Source organism: Dryobates pubescens, chromosome 12, assembly GCF_014839835.1.
Source record: "Dryobates pubescens isolate bDryPub1 chromosome 12, bDryPub1.pri, whole genome shotgun sequence".
Taxonomy (NCBI): domain Eukaryota; kingdom Metazoa; phylum Chordata; class Aves; order Piciformes; family Picidae; genus Dryobates; species Dryobates pubescens.
Window position 1 is genome coordinate 11,643,088 of NC_071623.1, and position 21,854 is coordinate 11,664,941.

A 21,854-nucleotide genomic window follows, 5' to 3' on the forward strand; every position below is an offset into this window, starting at 1 on the left:
AGGGAGGTTGGAACTAGATGATTCTTGAGGTCCCGTTCAACTCTGACAATTCTGTGAGTCTTAAGATCACAACATCAATCAAAAGTAATGAGAGTAATTTGAGACTTTATTATAGTTAAAGCAGCAAATAAAAACTACAGAATATATTGTTTTGGATACTGCTTTAAAAATACTGTCATTCTTAGAGACTGACAACTAAAAACTCACAGATGACTTGCAAACTTTCTTTTTATTATGTTCATAAATCATCAGTGAATTTCAAGGCTGAAGACATTTTATCAAACTGAGAATGCTGAAAGTAGTTAAAGAAAAAAACAAAACCACACACACAACCCACCAAAAACCAAACCAACCAACCAGAGTCAAACCCAGCTAACACATTTTACTTCAGAGCATTTAATCTGTCTAGCCTTAAAAAACGAATTAGCAATGTTGTCTGTGCATGATTATGCATGATTAATTCTCTAATGTGTGGTGAAACTGGTTAAAAGATTAAAGATTACTTTCTATTAAACAAAGCAGAAGGGGTACAATTTTTTTTGCACAACCCCCCAATGCAGTCCACAGGAATAACTGGGGTGATAGGGAGTGATGGCATTTTCTTTTGAAATCTTGAGCATAATTTTCCCTAACACACAGGTTTTGGCAGGTGTGCACAATGGTGATTTGGTTTATGTTCTAAGTTAGATAGGTTTTTTTAATTACCTATGCAGAATATAAACTAGATTAGCTAGGGTTGAATGATACTGTGTAAAGTCTTAACATCACACAGAGATATGCAGTTTGATGTAGAGCTCTTGCATTCCCAGTGATTCTCTAAGATTATCTTAATTGTAGCATGCATTGGAATTTTGAAGGCAATTTCACTTTGGGCTTTGAGTTTTAACCTAAAATCAGAGTACTGGGTGAAGTCTCTCAGATATAAGAAGCCCCCAGAATAAAAATAAGTTACCTACAAAAAAAAAAGGGCAACACCCCCCAAATATCCCATGTCCTGGTTGCTGTGTGAATATGAGGAATATATAATATTCTGACAGCCTTAATCTTCCATCCATTGGTGCTGTTTCATTGTTTGTAATCATGAGCAGAATGGGATGGGAGAGAAATGGATCTCTGTTTACATGGATCCATACTTACATGGATACTGGTTGGATAATTTATAGTACTTTGAAAAATGGAATTTTAACATTAAATTGATTTCAGTGAAGATTCCTACAATATGAAGGTGAATTGAGCTGTTGATATACACAGAGACAAAGAAGTTGTAAACTTTTCTAAGCATTAATGTTATGGTGAATAGAATAGAATAGAATAGAATAGAATAGAATAGAATAGAATAGAATAGAATAGAATAGAATAGAATAACCCAGGTTGGACAAGACCTTTGAGATCATCGAGTCCAACCTATCACTCAACACCATCAAATCAACTAAACCATGGCACTAAGTGCCTCATTCAGTCTCTTCTTAAACACCTGCAGTGATGGTGACTCCAACACCTCCCTGGACAGCCCATTCCAAAGGCCAATCACTCTTTCTGTGAAGAATTTCTTCCTAACACCCAGCCTAAACCTCCCCTGGTGCAGCAACTACAGAGTTGTGCTAATTATAATGTCAGATATTTTTATTCTCTTTATCAAGAAAGAAATCTTTCTGTAATATGCATGAACTGAAATATATAAAGGTACTTGAAGTGTTACATTGTTACCTTGCCCCAGGCAATTTCAGCATCCAAATCGCTAGGCATCCCCTGCACAGCTGATCTCTTTGTCAATTCTGCATCTGTCGCTGCAAGCCATTCTGTCATAGAATTAATTTCTTTTCGTAGCTTCCGGGACAGTTTCAAGCATTTCTCTAACTCCTGCTTTTTTTCTGTGACCTGCAGAAAGAAAACATGTGTTTCTTAACTTTTCAGTCAAACAGGTTCAATGATTTTTATTTACCATTTTTCTAAAAGGCTTGACTTACAATTTCACATGCCCAGTTGCCCTTACAACATAGTTGTGTCTTCCCTTAACTCAGTATCTATAATCTGTCTCTAGAATGCAAAAACTTTCAAGAACTCTGTGTGCACAAAGACACACTGAGTTTGAACTTCCAGAAGTCTTCTGCATAATTCCTCTTCCATTTTGAAGTTATGCACTGCAAATTAATTTGGAAGAACTAAATAGGCTTCCCTTGAGACACAAAATAGATGTCAAAACCCTTCAAAGAGTATGTTTTCATAGAGATGGCCATATAGGGATATTAAATCTCAAAAGCTTTTTCTGCCTAGCTGCACAGAAGAAAAAACAATTTTCTTGAAACACAAAAGCCACTGAATGATGTCAAACTAAGGCAGCACAGTTAACTTCAAGGATTTAAGTAGCTCAATATTTTGGACAGGGAGTACTACAGACAATCTCTGTTTTATTTGTTAAATTCTTTTAAGCATTTTACATGGCAGCTGAAAGGTAGGTTGGGTGTCTGAGGCTGCATCATCATGAAACCTGGAGAAACAGGGGAAGTACAACCATCCCTGCACGACCCTAACTATATTCTAGGAGAGACAGAAAAATGGTTGCACATACTTAGAGTAAATTAGTCTAAGAGTAAATTAAGGGATCGCAGATGGGAATCTACACCTCAATAGACATTAGGCAACTAGTAGTTAGAAAATACAAATTAATAAATTATGCTGTGCTGAAGTGAAAATGAAACCCCAAAATATAAAATCAATCAAAGAAAGTAGATTAGAAGTATTGCTTAGGTCACCAGCATTTTAAAGAAATTACTATCTACCTCACATGCCAATTAGTAGTAAAGTGAGAAAGCAGTCGCTGGTTTTTATTTAAGTATTTTTAAATAGGTCTACAGTAATAACATGTATCCAAAACTGCCATCACTATCTACTAAAACTATTTTGGGCTTTGCCACTGTTTGAATACAAGTAGTGGCACAATGACCAAATTGATTTTGAGCTTCTCTACCACAAAGAGTTTGAGATTTTAAAACGCAATCAGATGTTATGAGGTTAGGTACATGGCTTGTGCTCTTCCTGAATAAACAGATTTGATTTGCCAAGGAAATAAGCAATAAGGTGTCCCTGATCAGTCTCTAGAGGCTTACTACTAACACATCAGAATATTTCTTCTTCACTCTATGCCAAATTTATTCAATGAGATCTCAGACCTTACTGTCAGGCCAAGAAGTAAATTCCTGGGAAAGAATATAAGGTGCAGCCTTTTAGAGCTCCATTCACTCATGAAGTCAGGAATTCACACGTACTTTTCACCTCTTCTGGTGAGTATTGTTAGTCATGGAAAAAACTATTTACAGGTACATAGCATCAATACAATGCAAAATTCACTACTCTAAGCATGGTGGCCTGTGTAAGAATTCTAAATACCTGGGCGGTGTGTGTGTGTGTGTGTATATATATAGATATAAAAAACCAGTTACCACTAATACATGCCCAAGCAGAAAGAATATTTGTGTTGTTACACACATCTCCAAATTCTGCATTTAATACTACACCGTTTCCAGAGTGCATATATCCAGAGTTTACTGATTCAGCAGTTTCTTTTTGTACTTCAAATGTAAAAATATAGAAAAATAGGAAACAGTGCCCTCTAAAGGCCTTCTGGCTCACAAAGTGATCTCAAATGTACCATCTCTTCAAAGATTCAATCTCCATAATTTTTCTATCTTAAAGCTATTTCAGCTATATGAGAGAGTTCACTTGCAAGGATTCTTGAAAAAAAGAAACAGAGATAAAAAAAGCAGATATTTAAAGCAAGAGAAAAATATTTTACAACCTCTTAGTCTTCTATATGCTTCAAAGTGTGTCTAAAGATGTTTTCCAATATTGGGGGGATCTCCTGGAGGCAGTACATATCAAATCACACAAGTCTATGCTTGAAAGTATGTTTTCATTCAGACTACACATTTCAGTCCTGAGACATTATTATAACTACTATAATTTTTCTCTTAAAAAGATGTTGACTCAATGCAATTGATTAGAGCTGATAAAGGCTAACTGATTATTTCAGTTCTACATATCCCTGAGCTTTTATAACTCTCAAACTGTTAACTACCACGCTATGTAAAAGCAAATGTGAGAAATTACATCTAGGACAACAAAGCTGAAGAGAGCAGCATGGGATTTTTGACACACTAATTTACAATATGGTTCATTTTAGACACTAATGGCTTCCTAATGGCACATTTTTATCTTTCATTAGTCAGGAGAAGGCTCCTATAACAATGGCACCTGTCTGCTGTTACTTTAAACACAAAGTAGGAATAAATGCTGCAGTTTGTTCTACAATAATGGAGAAACTGAATACATTATCTAATCTGAAATGATAACTATCCACATGATAATGAAACAGACTTCAGTTTTCTTGACATTCAAAAGATAGATGTCTCTTAATTATTTTCCAGCAAGAGAAAGAACTGCTTTAATTCAGATTCCCAAATGAGCATTATCTTTGTCAAAAGTACATAACTCTTATTGTTTTATCATTCTGTAGTCAGAGGGCCTTGATTATCATGTCATTTTTAAAGCACATACTGACTCTCAGACAGCTGTATCATCATTCACAATCTTCATTCAGCCAGTTCCAGCACCATATTTACCCTGATCCTACAGGTTTTAGACATTCTAATGAAGGAAGGAGGAAGAAAACATAGCAATGAAGGACAGTTGTGAAATGAATTATTTGTGTGAAGTTGTCTTTAAAACAATGTTGCAATTGCTCTTCAGAACTCCAATGTATTTTTGCACCTCAGGAGCAGGCAACATGCTTCATATGTAATGCAGGCCCAGAATTAAAAATTAAATCAGGAAAGAGTTACAACAATAAACAAGCGCATAAACAGTTCTGTGGTTCTATGATTCTGTGTGTGTGCAGAAGAGTGCAGAAGCAGCAAAGCAGTGTGGAACACAAATGCCTCGTACTGAAAGATGCAATAGCAAGAAGTTTTGGTCAAAAGATTTTTTTAAACAGCAACAAATGGACTTTATATACTAAAGATCAGGACAGTCAGAGACAGAAGGAAGTCCAAAGGTAGAATTCTCTCTTTTATGACTTAGCTCTTTACGCAAGACACACACACAAAAAAAAAATCACAAACAAAATCTAACTGTTTTTCTGACCTGAATTGTTTTGAAACAAGTGACTGAAGTATTAAAATGAAACAATATCCCTATCTGACATGTAAAATCAATGAAATAGTAGGGAAAAAAACACACATTGAGAAAGTATAATTTTATATTTTAATAAAGGTATTCTATACTTTTCTAGAAAGTAATTTATTTTTTTTCTCAGACCAACTGAAAAGTCACCATGATGAGTGCCTTTGCCTCCTTTCTTTCTTTTAGAAAGAATGTGTTCAGAATATGTGAGGGTCTTGAAAACAACACCACCACCCAACCACCCCCCTTTTTACTTACTGTACCAAGATTGTTCTTCACTTTAGTAATTAAAAAGATGACAGATTTTTGTATTAAAAACACAGACCTTACCTTTGCACCCAATTCATTATACTGCAACTTCAAAGCTGTAAGCCTCTCATCCAGTTCTTTTGGGTTCTCTGTCTGCTGCTTTTGAACAATTTGCCTCCCAGTTTTTATCACTGTTTCCACTTCAGACTTCACTTCACTCAGGCTCTTATATAATTTCTAATCAAATAGAAATATGAAAGTGAAATGTCACCGTTAAAATAAGTAAACAAAAAATACTATTAAAGGTACTATAAAGACACACTAGAAGTCTGCATTGTTTGCTGCATAAAAATAGCATCATGTATGATTCTGAGTACATTCTGCTCTCATTTGAAAGGTAAAGAAGTTGTGAGCTACCATGGTATGTGATTTAAAGATATATAACACTCACCCTGAGTGTGTATGAAAAAAAAAAATGAGGGAGGAAGGAAGGGAGGAGGAAGGAAGGGAGGAGGAAGGAAGGGAGGAAGGAAGGGAGGAAGGAAGGGAGGAAGGAAGGGAGGAAGGAAGGGAGGAAGGAAGGGAGGAAGGAAGGGAGGAAGGAAGGGAGGAAGGAAGGGAGGAAGGAAGGGAGGAAGGAAGGGAGGAAGGAAGGGAGGAAGGAAGGGAGGAAGGAAGGGAGGAAGGAAGGGAGGAAGGAAGGGAGGAAGGAAGGGAGGAAGGAAGGGAGGGAGGGAGGAAGGGAGGGAGGGAGAGAAGGAGGGAGGGAGGGAGGGAGGAAGGGAGGAAGGGAGGGAGGAAGGAAGGGAGGGAGGGAGGGAGGGAGGGAGGAAGGGAGGGAGGGAGGAAGGGAGGGAGGGAGGGAGGAAGGGAGGAAGGAAGGAAGGAAGGAAGGAAGGAAGAAAGGAAGGAAGAAAGGAAGGAAGAAAGGAAGGAAGAAAGGAAGGAAGAAAGGAAGGAAGAAAGGAAGGAAGAAAGGAAGGAAGAAAGGAAGAGAAAAAGAAAGGAAGAGAAAGAAAACAAACAAGCAAGCAAACAAACAAACAAAGGTAGAAATAAAGAAAGGTAAAAAGAAAGAAAGGTAGAAAGAAAGAAAGGTAGAAAGAAAGAAAGGTAGAAAGAAAGAAAGGTAGAAAGAAAGAAAGGTAGAAAGAAAGAAAGAAGTTTGTAAGAGAAAACTTATCTGTTTCAAAATCAGAACTTAACAGATCAGAACAGACTATCTTTACAAATATTAGCTTGAAGGAATTGTCACCCAAACCAGTGGTAGAAACATTACAGATGAGAAAGTACATGCCATCATTAATTATTTAATGATATGACAAAGGTTGACTTCAAACTGATTTAGATAATGTAGTATTTAAACCAAAAGATGACCTCTGTGAACTTATGCAGCTTGTTAGAGGTATTTAAACTGCAAATACCCACTAAAGTAATTTTATAATCTGACAGTTTTTCATACCATTAAATCAAGAGACTGGTAGAATAGAGGACTCACCTTGCATTTACTAGGTGCAATACTCTTCAAAAAATTAAATATTTTTTTAAATTACATGAACAATTAATGGTCTTAAGGCACAATATATTCTACAATTCACTGCATTTTCTTGCTGTTGTATGGTGTAGATTAGCTAACATATTATAAGATTTTAAAAAATAAAACCACTATGAGACTATAGAAACAAAGATGCCTTAAAAACTTTGTAAGTGTTCAACAGAACAGGAAAGCCCTGCAAATGCTAGCTACTGAGTGAAGATACTTCAGTTCAGCATAGGGCTTCTAGTTTGCTATATGGTTCTGATAAGAATGTGAATTTAAGTGTGACTGCATTTAAGAAAAACCTCAAGAATTAATGAAATAGCATCAACTTGTTACATGCTTATTATTGAACTTAAATTTTGTATTTAAATCTGAAACAGGTTGAGTGAAAAAAACCCTAACATATTCAGCCATGCCACAGCCCCAGAGGAAAAAAAAAAACAACAAAACAACAAAAACCCCACATCTGAAGATAAGGACTTTATTGTCCTGATTTTTGCTTTTGAAAGTCTCCCTTTTATTATCATCAAGCACAATGTGTTCATTTTTATCTTTAGTTCCCTTCAACAGAAAAAGGGTACAGGATTACAGGGACATTAAAGGGATACATAAAGGGACATATTCCGGTCATTTGGTCTTGAACTGTAAGAAAGTCACAGTATGGAATCTTATGGAATCTGTAAGCTATGTCTTTTCTTTATGTATGTTTTGTGTTTCCTGGATAAAATAGAATTATGCACTGCAATCTGTTTTGGTTGTATCACTTCCATGATTGTAACATATTGTGAAAAAATAGAGCCAGTGTATGGAGAAAAACTCACATGCAAGATGGGAAGGGGGTATTTGAAAGGGATCCTTACTATCCTAATATAGAAAGAGAGTGCATGAAAGTTTACTGGAATCAGAATATATATATTTTCTCTCAATTTCATAACTGACACTTCATTTCTCTTCCTCAATTCACAGTAAGATTCTCTATTTTTAGCTTTATCCACATAAATCCATATTTTCTTTCTTGTTTTTTCACTGAATTCATTAGCATCCCATGTTTCTGAGAGGACTTTGCCATGACAGATGAAGAAAAGAACATATAGAAAGGAAAAAGTTAACACAAGACTATTAGAACTATATCACTGTGTTGTTATATCCTGGGGAACTCTGAATTAGAATATAACTTCAAGTGCACAATGCCTTTTTAACCTCATTTGCAAAGAAGAAGTAGGATAGGGAGGATTCATCTCTTTTCTCTATCCTCCTTTCTTCGAACAAAATTAAGTTTCAACCAAAAAAGGTTCCTAAAACTTTCATTGTGTAACTTCATTCAAATGCTTCTCAGAAGAAATATTGATATTGTCATCAAGGATACTTTCAATTTGAAAAACAGAACTGGCAGAAAACAGGTAGTAGGACAGCATCTTTAAATATTCACCATGCAGTGATCCAGCTGTGACTGTACTGCTTCCTGTTCAATGCTCTTCGTCTCCAACTTGGGCACTTGCAACTTCACTTCTTCTAAAATTCTTTTACATTCTTGTAGGCGCTGTTCAAAGTTGGCTGGCTTCTGAAACAACCGAAACTTCATGGAGACATCCTGCAGCTTTTTCTGAAAAGGAAACATGGGTGAGTAGTAAAGGTGAGCTCCAATAAACACTGAAGACAATTTTAGATTACAGGTTCACAGGATGTTGGAAGAGACCTCTGGAGATCCGAAAGTTCAACCCCTCACTGCCAGAGCAGGACCTGTAGTCTAGTGCAGGTTGCACAGGAATACATCCAGACAGGTCTTGAAAAGTCTTCAGAGAAAAAGTTTTTCCACTGTTTGAAGAAAAGTAACGTCACTAAGAATGTATATGTTAATTAAATAGGAACTCAGCATTTGCAAACGCACATTGGACAGTTTTTTCTTTAAATGTTGGACACTTTATACCAATACAGTGTTCTGTACACTACACAAACTTGAGGGGAAAAATGTAATAAGGAATGATGAGTAGATGACAATTCTAACACAGTAACACAGATAACTGGATTTTTAGCAGCTCCTTCCAATAACTATCCTCATTAAATAGTCTCAATGAAATAGATATCCAATGGGCTAAGGAAGGAAGTCTTTCCCTAGATGAGTAAATAAACAGTTGAATAAAAATAGGAAACAAAGGGTAAGAATAAGTGGTCTTATTTTTCATCGGTGTGTTTGCATGTGCTAAATTCATACTTAATTAGTTTTCCATCCTTCTGTGACACTTCTGCTCAATGAAGGTCAAGTTCTGTGGGAATCTTTCAATGCTACACCGGTATCTGTTACAATTTGTGTTGGTCAATACATTAACATGATCTAGAAATAAGAGAGAATGCTGTTAATAGTAGAAAAAAATATTAAAAATCAGAACTTACCTCTTAACCTGCAGTAAATCAAAAAGCTAGGATAATTTGGTGACTGAACAGTTGTTTCACAATCTCATATACAATTATTTATGTTCATAATTGTTTACTGGGTAATTGAACTAATAGTAGAATAAATATAAGTCAGATTATAAATATTATAAATATTACTTAGTTGGGAAAAGAAAGAGAAAGACATGTACCATTTGTAAATGAGAATGCACTTCAGGAAAAAAAAGTAAGTGAAGACAAACCCTGAGCTATGTGATTTACCACTAAAGGCAGTGCACGATGGCCTAAAATAAAATACAGTCACAAATATTTTGAATAAAGGTTTCAGGTATCACCTTTTTTAGTAGTTGATATTTAGATAATGCATGCAAATTTGTTGCTATGTTTTATTAATATTTTACCTAATGTAAGCAAGACAGATTCTCAGAATGACCCTATCAGTTTGTCAAAACTCAAACTGATGCTTATGGTCAACCAGAGAAGCCTTTTGAAGCAAAAAAATTAAAAGGGCATCTAAAAAAGGTAGAGTGCCCTTGCATGCTCTTGTATTTATAAACATTTGGATGCAAAGTTTTCTGATGCCTTCATTTCACTGATGAAATGCAGGCAACACCCCAGCTGCCACGGAGATCATCAGGTGAGTTACTGTGAAGGAGGACAGAATAGGAAAATATAAATATTCTCAACCAAGAATAGCTGGTCTTGCAGATACGAGGTTAATTCCAAATTCATAGTTAAGAAGCCATTAATTTGTCCATAATTAATTATAAAACTGAAGTTAACATACTTTAGAGATTTTGCCATTTTGCAGAGATGAAGAAAACCAGATGGCCTGGTTTACTGTTGATACCATAATGTAATTCTTTGTCTTTCATAACAAATTATGGCAATTTATTTTGCAGCCAGAGGAACTGTGGCACTAATGTCAAAAACAACAGCAGCAAAACATTCAAGAACCCATTGCAGATTAATGGGTAAAAATATGCATTGTTTCTAATTGCTAATAAAGTCTTCCTCAGTTTCATACAGGTGTCTCTATATCTATTAAACTAGATTAGATAATGTATTAGCTAACATTTGAAATTGATGGCTGCTATGCGCAGCTCAGCCTAGACTTGTTTTTCAAATGCAAGTCTACCAAATGTTTCAGAATGCTTTTAAGTGTAAATATTTGACAATACCTCTAAAGGTATATCAGAAGGCTCACTGTAGTTCTATTTCTTGCAACTGCAGCACATTCGAAACACCCCTCATACAGTGCCCTTACCAGCTGGCTACACCAGCTCTGCATACTGTAGAACTGTTGCAAACTAGGTAGTAAAAATGAGCAGTGAGAAGTTATGGCTGGTATGCCTTACCCATTCCAAGTTTCTGGCTAGGAAAGAGCAGCTAAACTGGAAGAGATACCCTTAGAATACTGCACCACTACTCATGCTGTTTGTTTGCATGAGTGAAAGAAAAATTAAGGAAATAAAATGTGCATACCTGTGCCACATCGATTTGGGCAAGCACTCTTTTGGCAGCATCTTTACCCCGGTTTCGTTTCTTCATTTCTTCCAAACTAATCTCATGGCTTGTTAACTCGGATTGCATTTTCTATGGAAAAACAAAGACAGTAATCAGCAGGGTTTGAAGAAAATGTTTGTGTCATTAATATTATTTGTAACTGTTAAATTCTGGAACATATTAGACAGAAGCACTACACTATATACCGGATCATTAAAGGAAAATATTGAGACAATTACTTGTTTACCAGCCTGTAAATTACTCACTTTACTTTCTCTTGATCATACTAAACTCTTCTTCTCCTGCAGAAACATGTAAAACTCAGACATTGAGATACAAACTGCATAGACTTGTTAAAGAAATTGTGATTAGATTGTAGGGTGAAAAGGAAAATTATAAATGATTTCTTCTGAAGGAAAACAACTGCTTTTATTAGGAAGAAAAGTAAAAATTAATGACAGGAAAAAAATGTTATTTTTGTTGCAATTCTAATTTCTTCTTATTTTCACAGTATAATTAGGCAAGTTGAGTGAAAAACTGGTGAAAGTATCCTGTTTGTATAACAACATCTTCATTTCATGGAGTTGTGTTATATCTAAAACTGTAAAGAATTCGTGTCATGTTATGGACCAGAGTCTACACTCATCATCTGCATATATGCATGACATGAACTGACTCTGTGGAAGCTGCATTGCCATAGAAGTTTGTCTCAGACAACTTCTCTGTTTCCCTTTGTACTCAAGCAACCATGACAATCTGCTCCTGGAATAGTATGTAGTAGCTCAGACACTGCTTGGGTGCTGACACAGTTTGTAGGTGGAACTTTAGTGTAATCCCTGACTGCAAAGACTGAAAGTAAAATAAATTACCATTGGATGCAAAAGAAAAATAATAAGATCTATATAATTTATTGGATTGTTAATGGGAATATAGAGCAGAGGCATAAACAGTTCTCTCTCTTTTTCTTCTTCTACCACTTCTGCTTGCATCTTTCCTTTCTTTCTCTTCTGTGGCCTTGCCAGAGGTATCTCTGTTTTGGCTACTGTGTGAGGTAATGGGGAGGACAAAGGGTGTGGGGGTGGAGGTGGATGGGTCTTCTGGATCCACCCAGGGGGAGTCTGAGGAATTTGTATTGTACATAAATTGTATTTATATTGTGCATATATAGTACATTTTGTACACATTCATTGCATTTCATATTTCTACATTTTAGTTTGCGAGTAAGTACAACTTCATTTGCTTTCACACTGTATTGAGCTGGTCTTATTTTGGGGGTAGTTTCTCCAAATTAGTTGGTGGTTAATTTCAACCCATCACAGGTGCCTACACCCGTGCCAACTCAAGGCAGTTGCTGACACCATCACAACTCAGTCTATGCAAACAAAGGTAAAGCAGCATCCACCTGGAATATTTGGGGCACTCGCCATCTTGTGACTACCACAACACTATGCACATGCTCCCCAGGAATGACTCAGCTAAACTGGGTCCCAATGTGCCTGTCCCATCACACAAGTGGCACATGATGCACCCTTAGGTGGGGAACGAAGGGGAATTTAGGAATAAAAGGCAGTACCACAAACTGTTAGTGTGCACACCCACCACCAAGAAGACATCAAGCATGCTGGATGTCACTGGAGCACAAAGTGGTGATTTTTTTTCTTTCTCCTCTTGCCTCTGATTTTAGCTCAGTATCTCTCACTCCCTCTCTCTGGCACATACTAGGTAATTGTCTTGCCTGTGTTAAGCACCACTGTATGATCAAAGTGATCTGCACAAACATGTAATTAATAAATCTGCGATCATTCCAGCCATTTTGGTGTCAGTTTGCCTCATCTTACTAGTTAGGTATTCCTAAAGAGCCTCACATGAACCCTTCCTCTCAGATCAGGCCATGACTGGTTTGTAGTTCCTTAATACACTAACTTAAACCATTTTCTAACAGTCATTCCTAGTTATCCCTTTCTGTAAAAGCAGCATGAAGTCAATTCATCTCAAGAAAAACATCAGCCTTGTTGATTCAACATAAATCAACCTTATGAGAAACAATTAAGAAGCATTGAGTAGTGCAATGTAATGGAAAAGAATTCACATCAAGTTTATTGATACAACATAATTTAGAATGATTCACATATTTTTATGTTTACAGTTTTAGAACATGAGAAACTGTTATTAGTGGAATTGCTAGATAAGTACTACTGAGAACAATTACTTTATGAAATAAAGACAAGGTATTTTCCTGGTGGGAAAGGTATTTGAATCCATTACTCATGCATGAAAAAAGTGATTTCAGATTTAATCTTTTTTAGTTTTCTTTTCCTATGGTATACATGCATTTCTCAGATACCCTGAAGGCTAGCTATAAGCCTAACAATATGCACATGCATTTTTCTTACACTAAAGTAACATGTAAAATATGAAAACTGTGTGGCTCAAAAGATTATAAAAAACTATCCAAATGCAGAAAAGAGGTTTTAAAATTACAATTTGATCCTTGTCATATCTTGAGTTCTCCCTGTGCAGGCTATTTACTGAATGGCCAATAGTATTTGGAGAAGGCAATACAATTTTTCTAAATATAGTATTTTTGTTTTGAGAAAACAAAGACAGTCAATTAAAATTACAATTCAATCAAGAAGAGGAGGTTCATTTAATAGATTATTGTGGAGTATTCATTCTCTCCTTGCTTAAAGTTTCCTTCTTGAAAAGTACTAGAATGGTAACAGGACTATCTTCTCTGTGCAGCACATGGACCAACTAAGTGGTGATTCAGCATTAGTTACCTCCTGAAGCCACGTCATTTCTTGATGTCTTGGAAGTCAGAACTCTTTATAAAAGGAAGAAGCAAGTCTGAATGTTAGAAAAATTATAGCCTATTACATCCAGTGTCTCATCTGTTTGCTTCTGCATCTCATCAATTAACTGGTTCTTGGTTGTATTATCCAGTTTACTTTGTTCAACCTCAGAGTCAGTCTGGGAAAGGTTTAATTAAACGTTTCTTGTCTGAGCAGGTCAGAACAGCACAGCATGGAAAAGAGAAGTGTTTAAGCAATTTTGGGTCATTGCATGGGGATTGCTCTATCTTACTTTTTTAAACTACTCCACAGGAGAGAAACGATGTATCACCTACTCTGACATCAAAATGCAGAATTAGAGAATACATTAGCGGACAGATTAAAAGTTAGTAAGGATAACAGCAAGAAAAGATGATTTTTTTAAAAATTATTTTTATAGTTGCTCACAGCCAAAAATATTAGGCCAGTCCTGAAGAGATATAATTTAAAACAACTGCTTATAGTGGCCATTTTAATTCAGTTTTGACATGACTATTTTTACCTTTCTTTTTTTTTTTTTTTTTTTTTGGGGGGGGGGGGTGTTCATTTTAACTTATGAATTTATTACATCTACTTCTTCTAAACATCCAAAATAAAACACTAATTTTCTTTTTCCATTTCTACTATTTCCATCTCTGCTTTTCTCAGTGGTTCATGTCTATTTTGGCTTTTAATAAAGAGTAAATTGGAACTGGATGCTTTCTGAGGTCCCTTCCAAACCTAACAATTCTATGATTCTAAGAGTCCAGCTGAGAAGAGTAAATCATCAAGGAATAGAAATATGATTGATAATGCAAGACTGATGAAGTTGTACATGACAAATACACTTTGTGCAGTTAATAGTTAAGGCAGGGTTCAGATGCTATGGAGGGTGTGTATTGAAATGTGCACAGATACTCAAATGTAATACCTAACAAAATGTAAGCTTATACTTCTGATACTGCTTGCCAGCTATTGTCTCATTGACCACTGATCATTGCTGTACAAAATAATTCTCACAATTTCTCAGCAGAGAACTAAGTGTAAATACCTTTAACATTAGGCATTTTACTAACTAGACAACTATGAATTCTTTGTCTCAAAATATTACTCTGAAGGCAACAAAACGTGGCATTACCCTTGTTAAGTTATACATTGCACAACTGAACAACTCTGCCACTGTATCATCACATCAGCTTTGGTTTTGATCATAGCACAGCAATATTAAAAAAAAAAAATCAAACAGATTAATAACCAACTTCACTTAAGAAATATTTTGCTTTTCTCAGAAAAACAGTGGTTTTGATTTATTGTCCATATAGCATTTTACGTAAGTCTACAGAAAGAACAGTAGACAAGTGATTTGTCACGTGCAGGTAAGAAGTGAAAAAGGGGTATTTTCTGTCCCATAATATAAAACCCTGTGTGTAACCACGCACACCAAACACAGGTACTAAGCGGAGATTCTCTTCCCCAACAGCATTTAATGACAATGCTACAAATAATTATGTGGAAAATGTTTTGTTATATAAATGTGATATATTCAGTACAGATTATTATTTTCCTCCTGCCACTTCAAGACTGCTTTAAAGTAAGTGTGTGGCAAGTTCTTGTCACAGTGGCTTCATCACCTGTATATTCTTGGTGTATTTAGAGAAATTAAAGAGACTTCAGTTTGGATTATGGGATCAAGTATGCAAATAAATAAGCTTTTCTTCTGGAACATTGTTTCAGACTTTATATGACTCCATCTTTTTTCAGCATTATACCTTGGGTTGCAGTAGCTTTCAAGCATTAAGTTCTCAGTGCCACATGGTGGAGTAAGAAGCAAACAGAATCTGTATACAAAAAATGATCTAAAGAAGTTGAGTGGCACATCCTTAACTGCCCTTTCTCTTAACTTTTGGAATAAACTAAACTGCTCATTTCACTTGAAAAGAGAAACTAATTACAATTTTATTTTCTGAGATTCATTTACAACCATGTGAACCAAAGATTATTTGTCCTATCAATGGGTTTGAATTTTTGAAGCAAAACACACATAGCACCCAAACCCTCTATATCTTTCTGATCACAAATTCTCCCAAAATTTTTTCTTAGAAATGCAATATCTTTTGCTGAACAGTTTGCTAAAACCCTCAGCATGGATAAAGTGACCCCTGCACAGAAAACAGCTCTGATTCCCATTCCGGCTGCGCAGACACTTCGGTAGGCTCTTTTGTTGCACTGAAAGTTTTCATTCACATAAAAGCTGTATCAGAAGCTCCACAGGAGCCATTCAATATGCGCCTATTCTACCAACAGCTGAAATGGCCATTCTGGGCCCCTCAGTTTAGGAAAGATGTTGAGTTGCTGGAACATATCCAGAGAAGGGCAACAAAGCTGGTGAGGGGTTTGGAGCACAAGCCCTATGAGAAGAGGCTGAGGAAGCTGGGGTTGTTTAGCCTGGAGAAGAAGAGGTTCAGAGGAGACCTTATTGCTGGCTACAACTACCTGAAGGGTTGGTCTCTTCTCCCAGGCAACCATCAACAGAACAAGAGGACACAGGCTCAAGCTGTGCCAGGGGAGGTTTAGGCTGGATGTTAGGAAGAAATTCTTCACAGAAAGAGTGATTGGCCATTGGAATGGGCTGCCCAGGGAGGTGGTGGAGTCACTGTCACTGGACGTGTTTAGGAGGAGACTGGATGAGGCATCCGGTGCCATGGTTTAGTTGATAAGATGGTGTTGGGTGATAGGTTGGACTTGCTGATCTTGAAGGTCTTTTCCAACCTGGTCAATTCTAGTTTATTTTAAGGAATGACTCGGTATATTTGTCCATATAAAATTGATTGCTTATTTCCTTTCTCTACAAGGATTTTAAAGAACTTCACAACTGAACCTCAGATAAATTCAATATTTGCATTAAATCTGTTCAGTTGTTAATTAACTTTGTGGGGGTTTTTTTTGGTTTTTTTTTTCATTCAGTTGCATAGGCATCTCAAAATAAAACATGAAAGGGAAAAACTCAGCAGCCTTTACACTGGTTTTCTCACAGTGGATATAGTATAATCAGGTGAACTTGACATCAGATAACAAAATCTCAAGAACAAAATAAAATTCTGCAAAAGCACAGAGCTGAATTTTTTTCCCATAAAGTGTGCTAATTCAGGTTGGTTGAGATTTGTGCTGTTTCAGTTGTTGAAGTTCTGAATGACTTCCTTTTACACAGTATGTTAATCATTGCCCACATTGTACCTGAGGATGCACATAAACCATGGGATATACGAGGCAGCACTGAAAATGCTACAATATAAGGGTCCAAATACACCAAAAAAACCCCCAACAAAACAACACTTTCATATACAATGTTTCTTATGTATTAGAGTTCTATAATTACAGGATGAGAAATTAAACAGATACATCTTTATCCTAATAAAAAACAAATAAACACACCCTTACATTATTCATATTTCATGGAAAGAAAAAAAGAATTAAAATAAACTAATATAAGAAAGCCCACTGACAGCTGACACAGGTTAGGATTCAAAATGCTGCACTGTTTATCTTTGTCATTTTAAAATTACTATATAGTCTTCCATAGTCTTATAGTTCCTTACGTCTTCAAGACAGGGATGTAATATAAATCAGAAGAACAATATGACTTTAGTAGAAGATTAGCTTGAACGTCTCAAAGTAATGCTACTTAAAATTTACTTGCACTTCCATACTATATCATGTTGCAAATCCCTGCTATTCATATGAGACTGAGGGACAAGCAAATACTCTCTGGTTGATTGAGAAGACCAGTAAGCACATCCGTTCAACCTGTATGTAACTTACCTGTGCTTCCTGAGGGAGCTGTGCTGCATCAGCCCTGTCTGCAATGTAGGCTGTTAACTGTTTGTCAATAACAGCAAGGGACTCTTGGATTAAGCGGAGGGTTTTGTCAGTCTCCTGGGCAGATTGAATACTCTGTTCAAGACTCTTTTGTCTTCTCACAGCCTAAAAACAGTGACAATGTTATCAATATTCACAGTAATCATACATACAATACATTACTTTCCCACAATTCATAAACAAATAAAAATGCAGGCTAAGAATTGAAAATAGTTCTCCTGACTTGTGCTCATCCACCTTTTTGTATGATAAGTTGCGCATCTTTTTGCCACTCATTCAGTCCTCTTTCGTAAGAAACAAACAAACCAAACCCCAAACTGACAAGTCCTAAAAATTAGGGCCCTGAAAAACCAATGTGTGTATTGAAGATTTCTACATAGCATAGAAGTTGTCAAAGCTGCATAATAAAACCATCCTGATAGTGGTGTCTTTCATTCTGAGGCATAGTGTGGTCCTCCCGATCTTATTATATAATTCAGGAGATTTTATTTACTGTGAGTAGGGTTACTGTCATCACAATCTCATCCAAGACAATCCACTTTAGTAAGTGAGAGGGATAAAGCCTCTCTTGAGAAAGAGCTCTCTTACATGAATTATAAATAGCTGTCTGGAACAGAAGCACTACCTACCATGGAAAAAACCCCACACGTGGATCCTTATTTTGTCTGTGGACTCAACCAACCTATTATCACTCTAACCACAGGAAGTTAACCCGTGATTCTACTCCACCATCGGTACCATGGTAGGCTGTCTACCATCACCTTTACTACATTCCTTTTATTGAGAAGAATACCATCCTTTAAAATGAGCTCATTTGATGGTTTACCAAATCAGAACAATAAATTCTCCTTATAACACAAATACATTTGAACACTTAACACAAATGGGCTAGCTTTTATTACTATTTGTAACAGTTTAATATGGTATTTAGCAGGCAATAAAATGCACATGGTCCTTCTTTCATTTGTCATTATGTCCACCTGTGGATGCATATTTTACTTAGGCTACAGCTTCTGCCTAGCAGAGTTTCTGCTTTATACAAAGCAGGAAACAATTACCAAAACTTTCAAATGCAATTCAGCTTTTCTCTGTACAATCCAGCCATGCTGCTGACCATGGAATAAAGTGACTAACTTTCTTTGACATAAATCAAAGGAGAAGGGTGAAAGCAAGCACTCTAAATAACATTGCTATGTGTTCTGCCATTTTTCAAGTCAAATCATACTACTTCTCTTTGGTGAGCCAGCTATACTTTAATTTGATTTCATACCTATTATGAAATTCTTGCCTTGAACAAAAATATCTCTCAGCAACTCAGTGAGACTATTTGATATGTCTGTACCTTCTTCACAGAGCTCAGAAATTTTATAGAGCTTCATATTTAACAAATGAAAAAGATTATTTCTTGTGAGCATTCTTGCTAGCTGTTTGACTGAGTTAAAGGATAGGGATCCAACCAGTATTTGCTATATTTATGTTTGTAAGCGGCTTTGCGCTATTTCAAACCAGCTGATCATATAATCTTTTATCACTGCCAGTTCCAGGAACCTTCTGTGGAACTGAGCAGCTTTACATATCAAATCCATGCTGTCAATCTTAATGAAAGCACCTGAGCCACTGCAATGTTATTACCTTATCAAATGAACTGTTAAAACAGTGTAACTTCACAGTACAGGACTAAGGCTTGCTACTTAAATGACTTTTACTTTTGTTTGATTGGAGATTTTATACTGAAAAGTTCTCAACCTGCTCAAAGAAGCAGGGTTAAAAATCACAGCTTCCATTTAACCTAATGGGTAATTTGTAGGCCTGCCTAAGGTACAGCCACATTCTACCTTTCTATTTGCATCACTATACAGTAGATAGACAGACACATTAGATCAGAAACAGGATAAATAGCCATCTACAACCCAAGGGTAAAGACATCCACCTGGAAGCAGGGAAGAAAAACTTCTCTGACTTTAGTGATCTCTGCAGACAACTGGTCAGACTAACATATGCTAAGTTCAAAAAGCTCACCATTTAAAAACAAGACACTGAAAAAGTTATGTTCTTGTTAGTCATTAAAATAAGCTCCTGTACTTCCTGGAGAATTCAATCTATTAGACACAAATTTATTGTTAAGTCCTTCTGAAAAACTTCTCCTATAGCAATACTTGATGTTTCAAATTTTTGCTAGATGCTGAGCCATGCTAACTACTGTTGGCAGCTAGGCACTTGCTTGTGCATAGATAAATTTGCTGCCAGCCTCAGGAACAGTGTGTGTGCGTGCAATAAAGTAGTTATCAGTACGTGGAAATTCACAAAAAGTCTTAAAGTTGTATCACAAATATGTGGTGACTGAAAAATTGTCACATCTGTGCTGATATCAGGACAAAATATGTGCATCATAATCCTGCTTTACAAGTGTAAAAATTAAAACACTCCCAAATTCATAAATATTAAAGCAGATAAAGGTAAGAATGACAACAAGTCCTTGCCTGAGTCCAACTGAAATTTTATGTCTGGATTTCAAAGGAATATGAAATCAGATAAATACATACGCGTGCTTGCAATGTGCACACAAAGCCTGTACACACACACAAACAGGCAAATAACTCCACTTTCCTTTTCCTCAGAGAGAAACTGATTACAGTCTGAAAATGTGTGTGACATTTTGTGTCTTCCAAGTCAGGAGAAAGCACATAGTTTCCAAAAACCATGAACAGTTTAGATGAATGAACAGATCATATCAGGCCAAAATGTGAACGCTCTGGTGCAACAGAGGAATTACATTGGCAGCAGGAGCAGAACCACACATCCAAATGCAGGGGAATGGCACCTTTAGAGTTGTGATGGTTTTCTCAGATATAAATGGGTGCTGCTTTAATTAATTTGTCTGTATTATTTACTGAAAACAGACCCTGTCTTGCACGTTAACCTAATGTCAAGCCTTCACCCTGACTCTGTTAAATTCACACAATAAATGTAATGGAAAAAAGTCTTTACAATAACAAAGTCATGTAAACTAAGATATTTCTCTAATAAACAACAGCTGAGTCAAAAAACTAATCCTGTTCACTAAGTAGTGCCTGAGACTATTACTGGCATTGTGGAATATATATCAGTTCAACCAGGGGGAATGTCACAATATGGAGAAGGCTTCTTCCTCTCTTTCCATTACTGATGGAGTAAAAATTAGACAGACTTACAAAAAGGGGCATACTATCACCCCTGGCATCTGTGAACATGACCTTGAATTTAAAACTCATATGTCTGCTTGTGAAAACCTATATATGCATGTTAAAACTTGAAATTATATTTCTTTATCTTTATATATATATGTATACACATTTTTATACATATATAAGATGATTTGACATTGTGATAGAATAAGATATGATAGTATATAATAGAACATAATATAATATAGCATACCATCATATCATATCACATAGTATAATATAATATAGAAATATTTTAGCTTACAATGTTTTGTTTTGGAAATGAGTTTTTTGGGGATTTTGCTGGTTCTGTTTTGTTTTCCTCTGAAAGATTAAGATTTCTTTATTCCTCTGTGGAAGAAATAGTTCAACATCACAGTGTATAAACGTGTCTGAGGACATAACGGGGAACTCTCGCTCTGCTATCAGATCATAGTTAATAAAGCTGAAAGCTTTGGCCTCTAAAGGGAGGTGGCTGACAGTTAATTGCTAAATAGGAAATCTCAGGAAAATAACCAACTGTTTAATTATTTTTGAGCCAGGAAAATGTTGACAGCTGTCAGGGAAAATAAAAACAAAGAAAAAAGTCTGCTGCTAGAGCAGCAGAAAAAATATTTATTGGATGATTTTAAAATTAAAATCTCTACAAATTTCTATTGATGTTTTGTGATTTTTTTTTATGACTAGGCTTAACATTCAATTTTTATGATATGCGGTACTACATAAATCTGTTTAGAATTTAACAAAGATCAATGGTAAATGCAGGAAATGGTAGCACTGCAGATTGTTCATATCTAATGTCATTTTAAGAGAAAGGCTGCACTGAGAGGTGATGCTGGAGAGCAGCCCTGTGGAGAAGGACCTGGGAGTCCTGGCGGATAACAAGTTATCCATGTGTCAGCAATTACAGGATCGCAATATGGGCCAGTGGTATTCTGAGGAAGGTTCTCCACCCCCTCTACTATGCACTGGTGAGGCCTCACCTGGAATATTACTTCCAGTTTTGGGCTCCCCAGTCCAAGAGAGACAGGGACCTACTCGAGAGAGTCCAACAGAGAGCTACCTGAATGATTAAGGGACTGGAGCACTGCCTTATGAGGA

The 21,854-nt window shown here is 36.2% G+C and overlaps 1 protein-coding gene across 6 annotated transcripts in view; it reads right to left on the minus strand.

The window, feature by feature from the left end:
- DMD (dystrophin) overlaps positions 1 to 21,854 on the minus strand; it is a 1,125,431-nt gene that overhangs the window by 640,048 nt on the left and 463,529 nt on the right. For all 6 annotated transcript variants that reach the window (XM_054165808.1, XM_054165807.1, XM_054165806.1 and 3 more), the window contains 5 exons: positions 17,494 to 17,655; positions 10,844 to 10,954; positions 8,397 to 8,570; positions 5,509 to 5,664; positions 1,708 to 1,878 (listed from right to left, as the gene is read on the minus strand). In XM_054165808.1, coding sequence (XP_054021783.1) covers positions 1,708 to 1,878; positions 5,509 to 5,664; positions 8,397 to 8,570; positions 10,844 to 10,954; positions 17,494 to 17,655 — 774 coding nt within the window. The remainder of the gene's footprint in view (positions 1 to 1,707; positions 1,879 to 5,508; positions 5,665 to 8,396; positions 8,571 to 10,843; positions 10,955 to 17,493; positions 17,656 to 21,854) is intronic.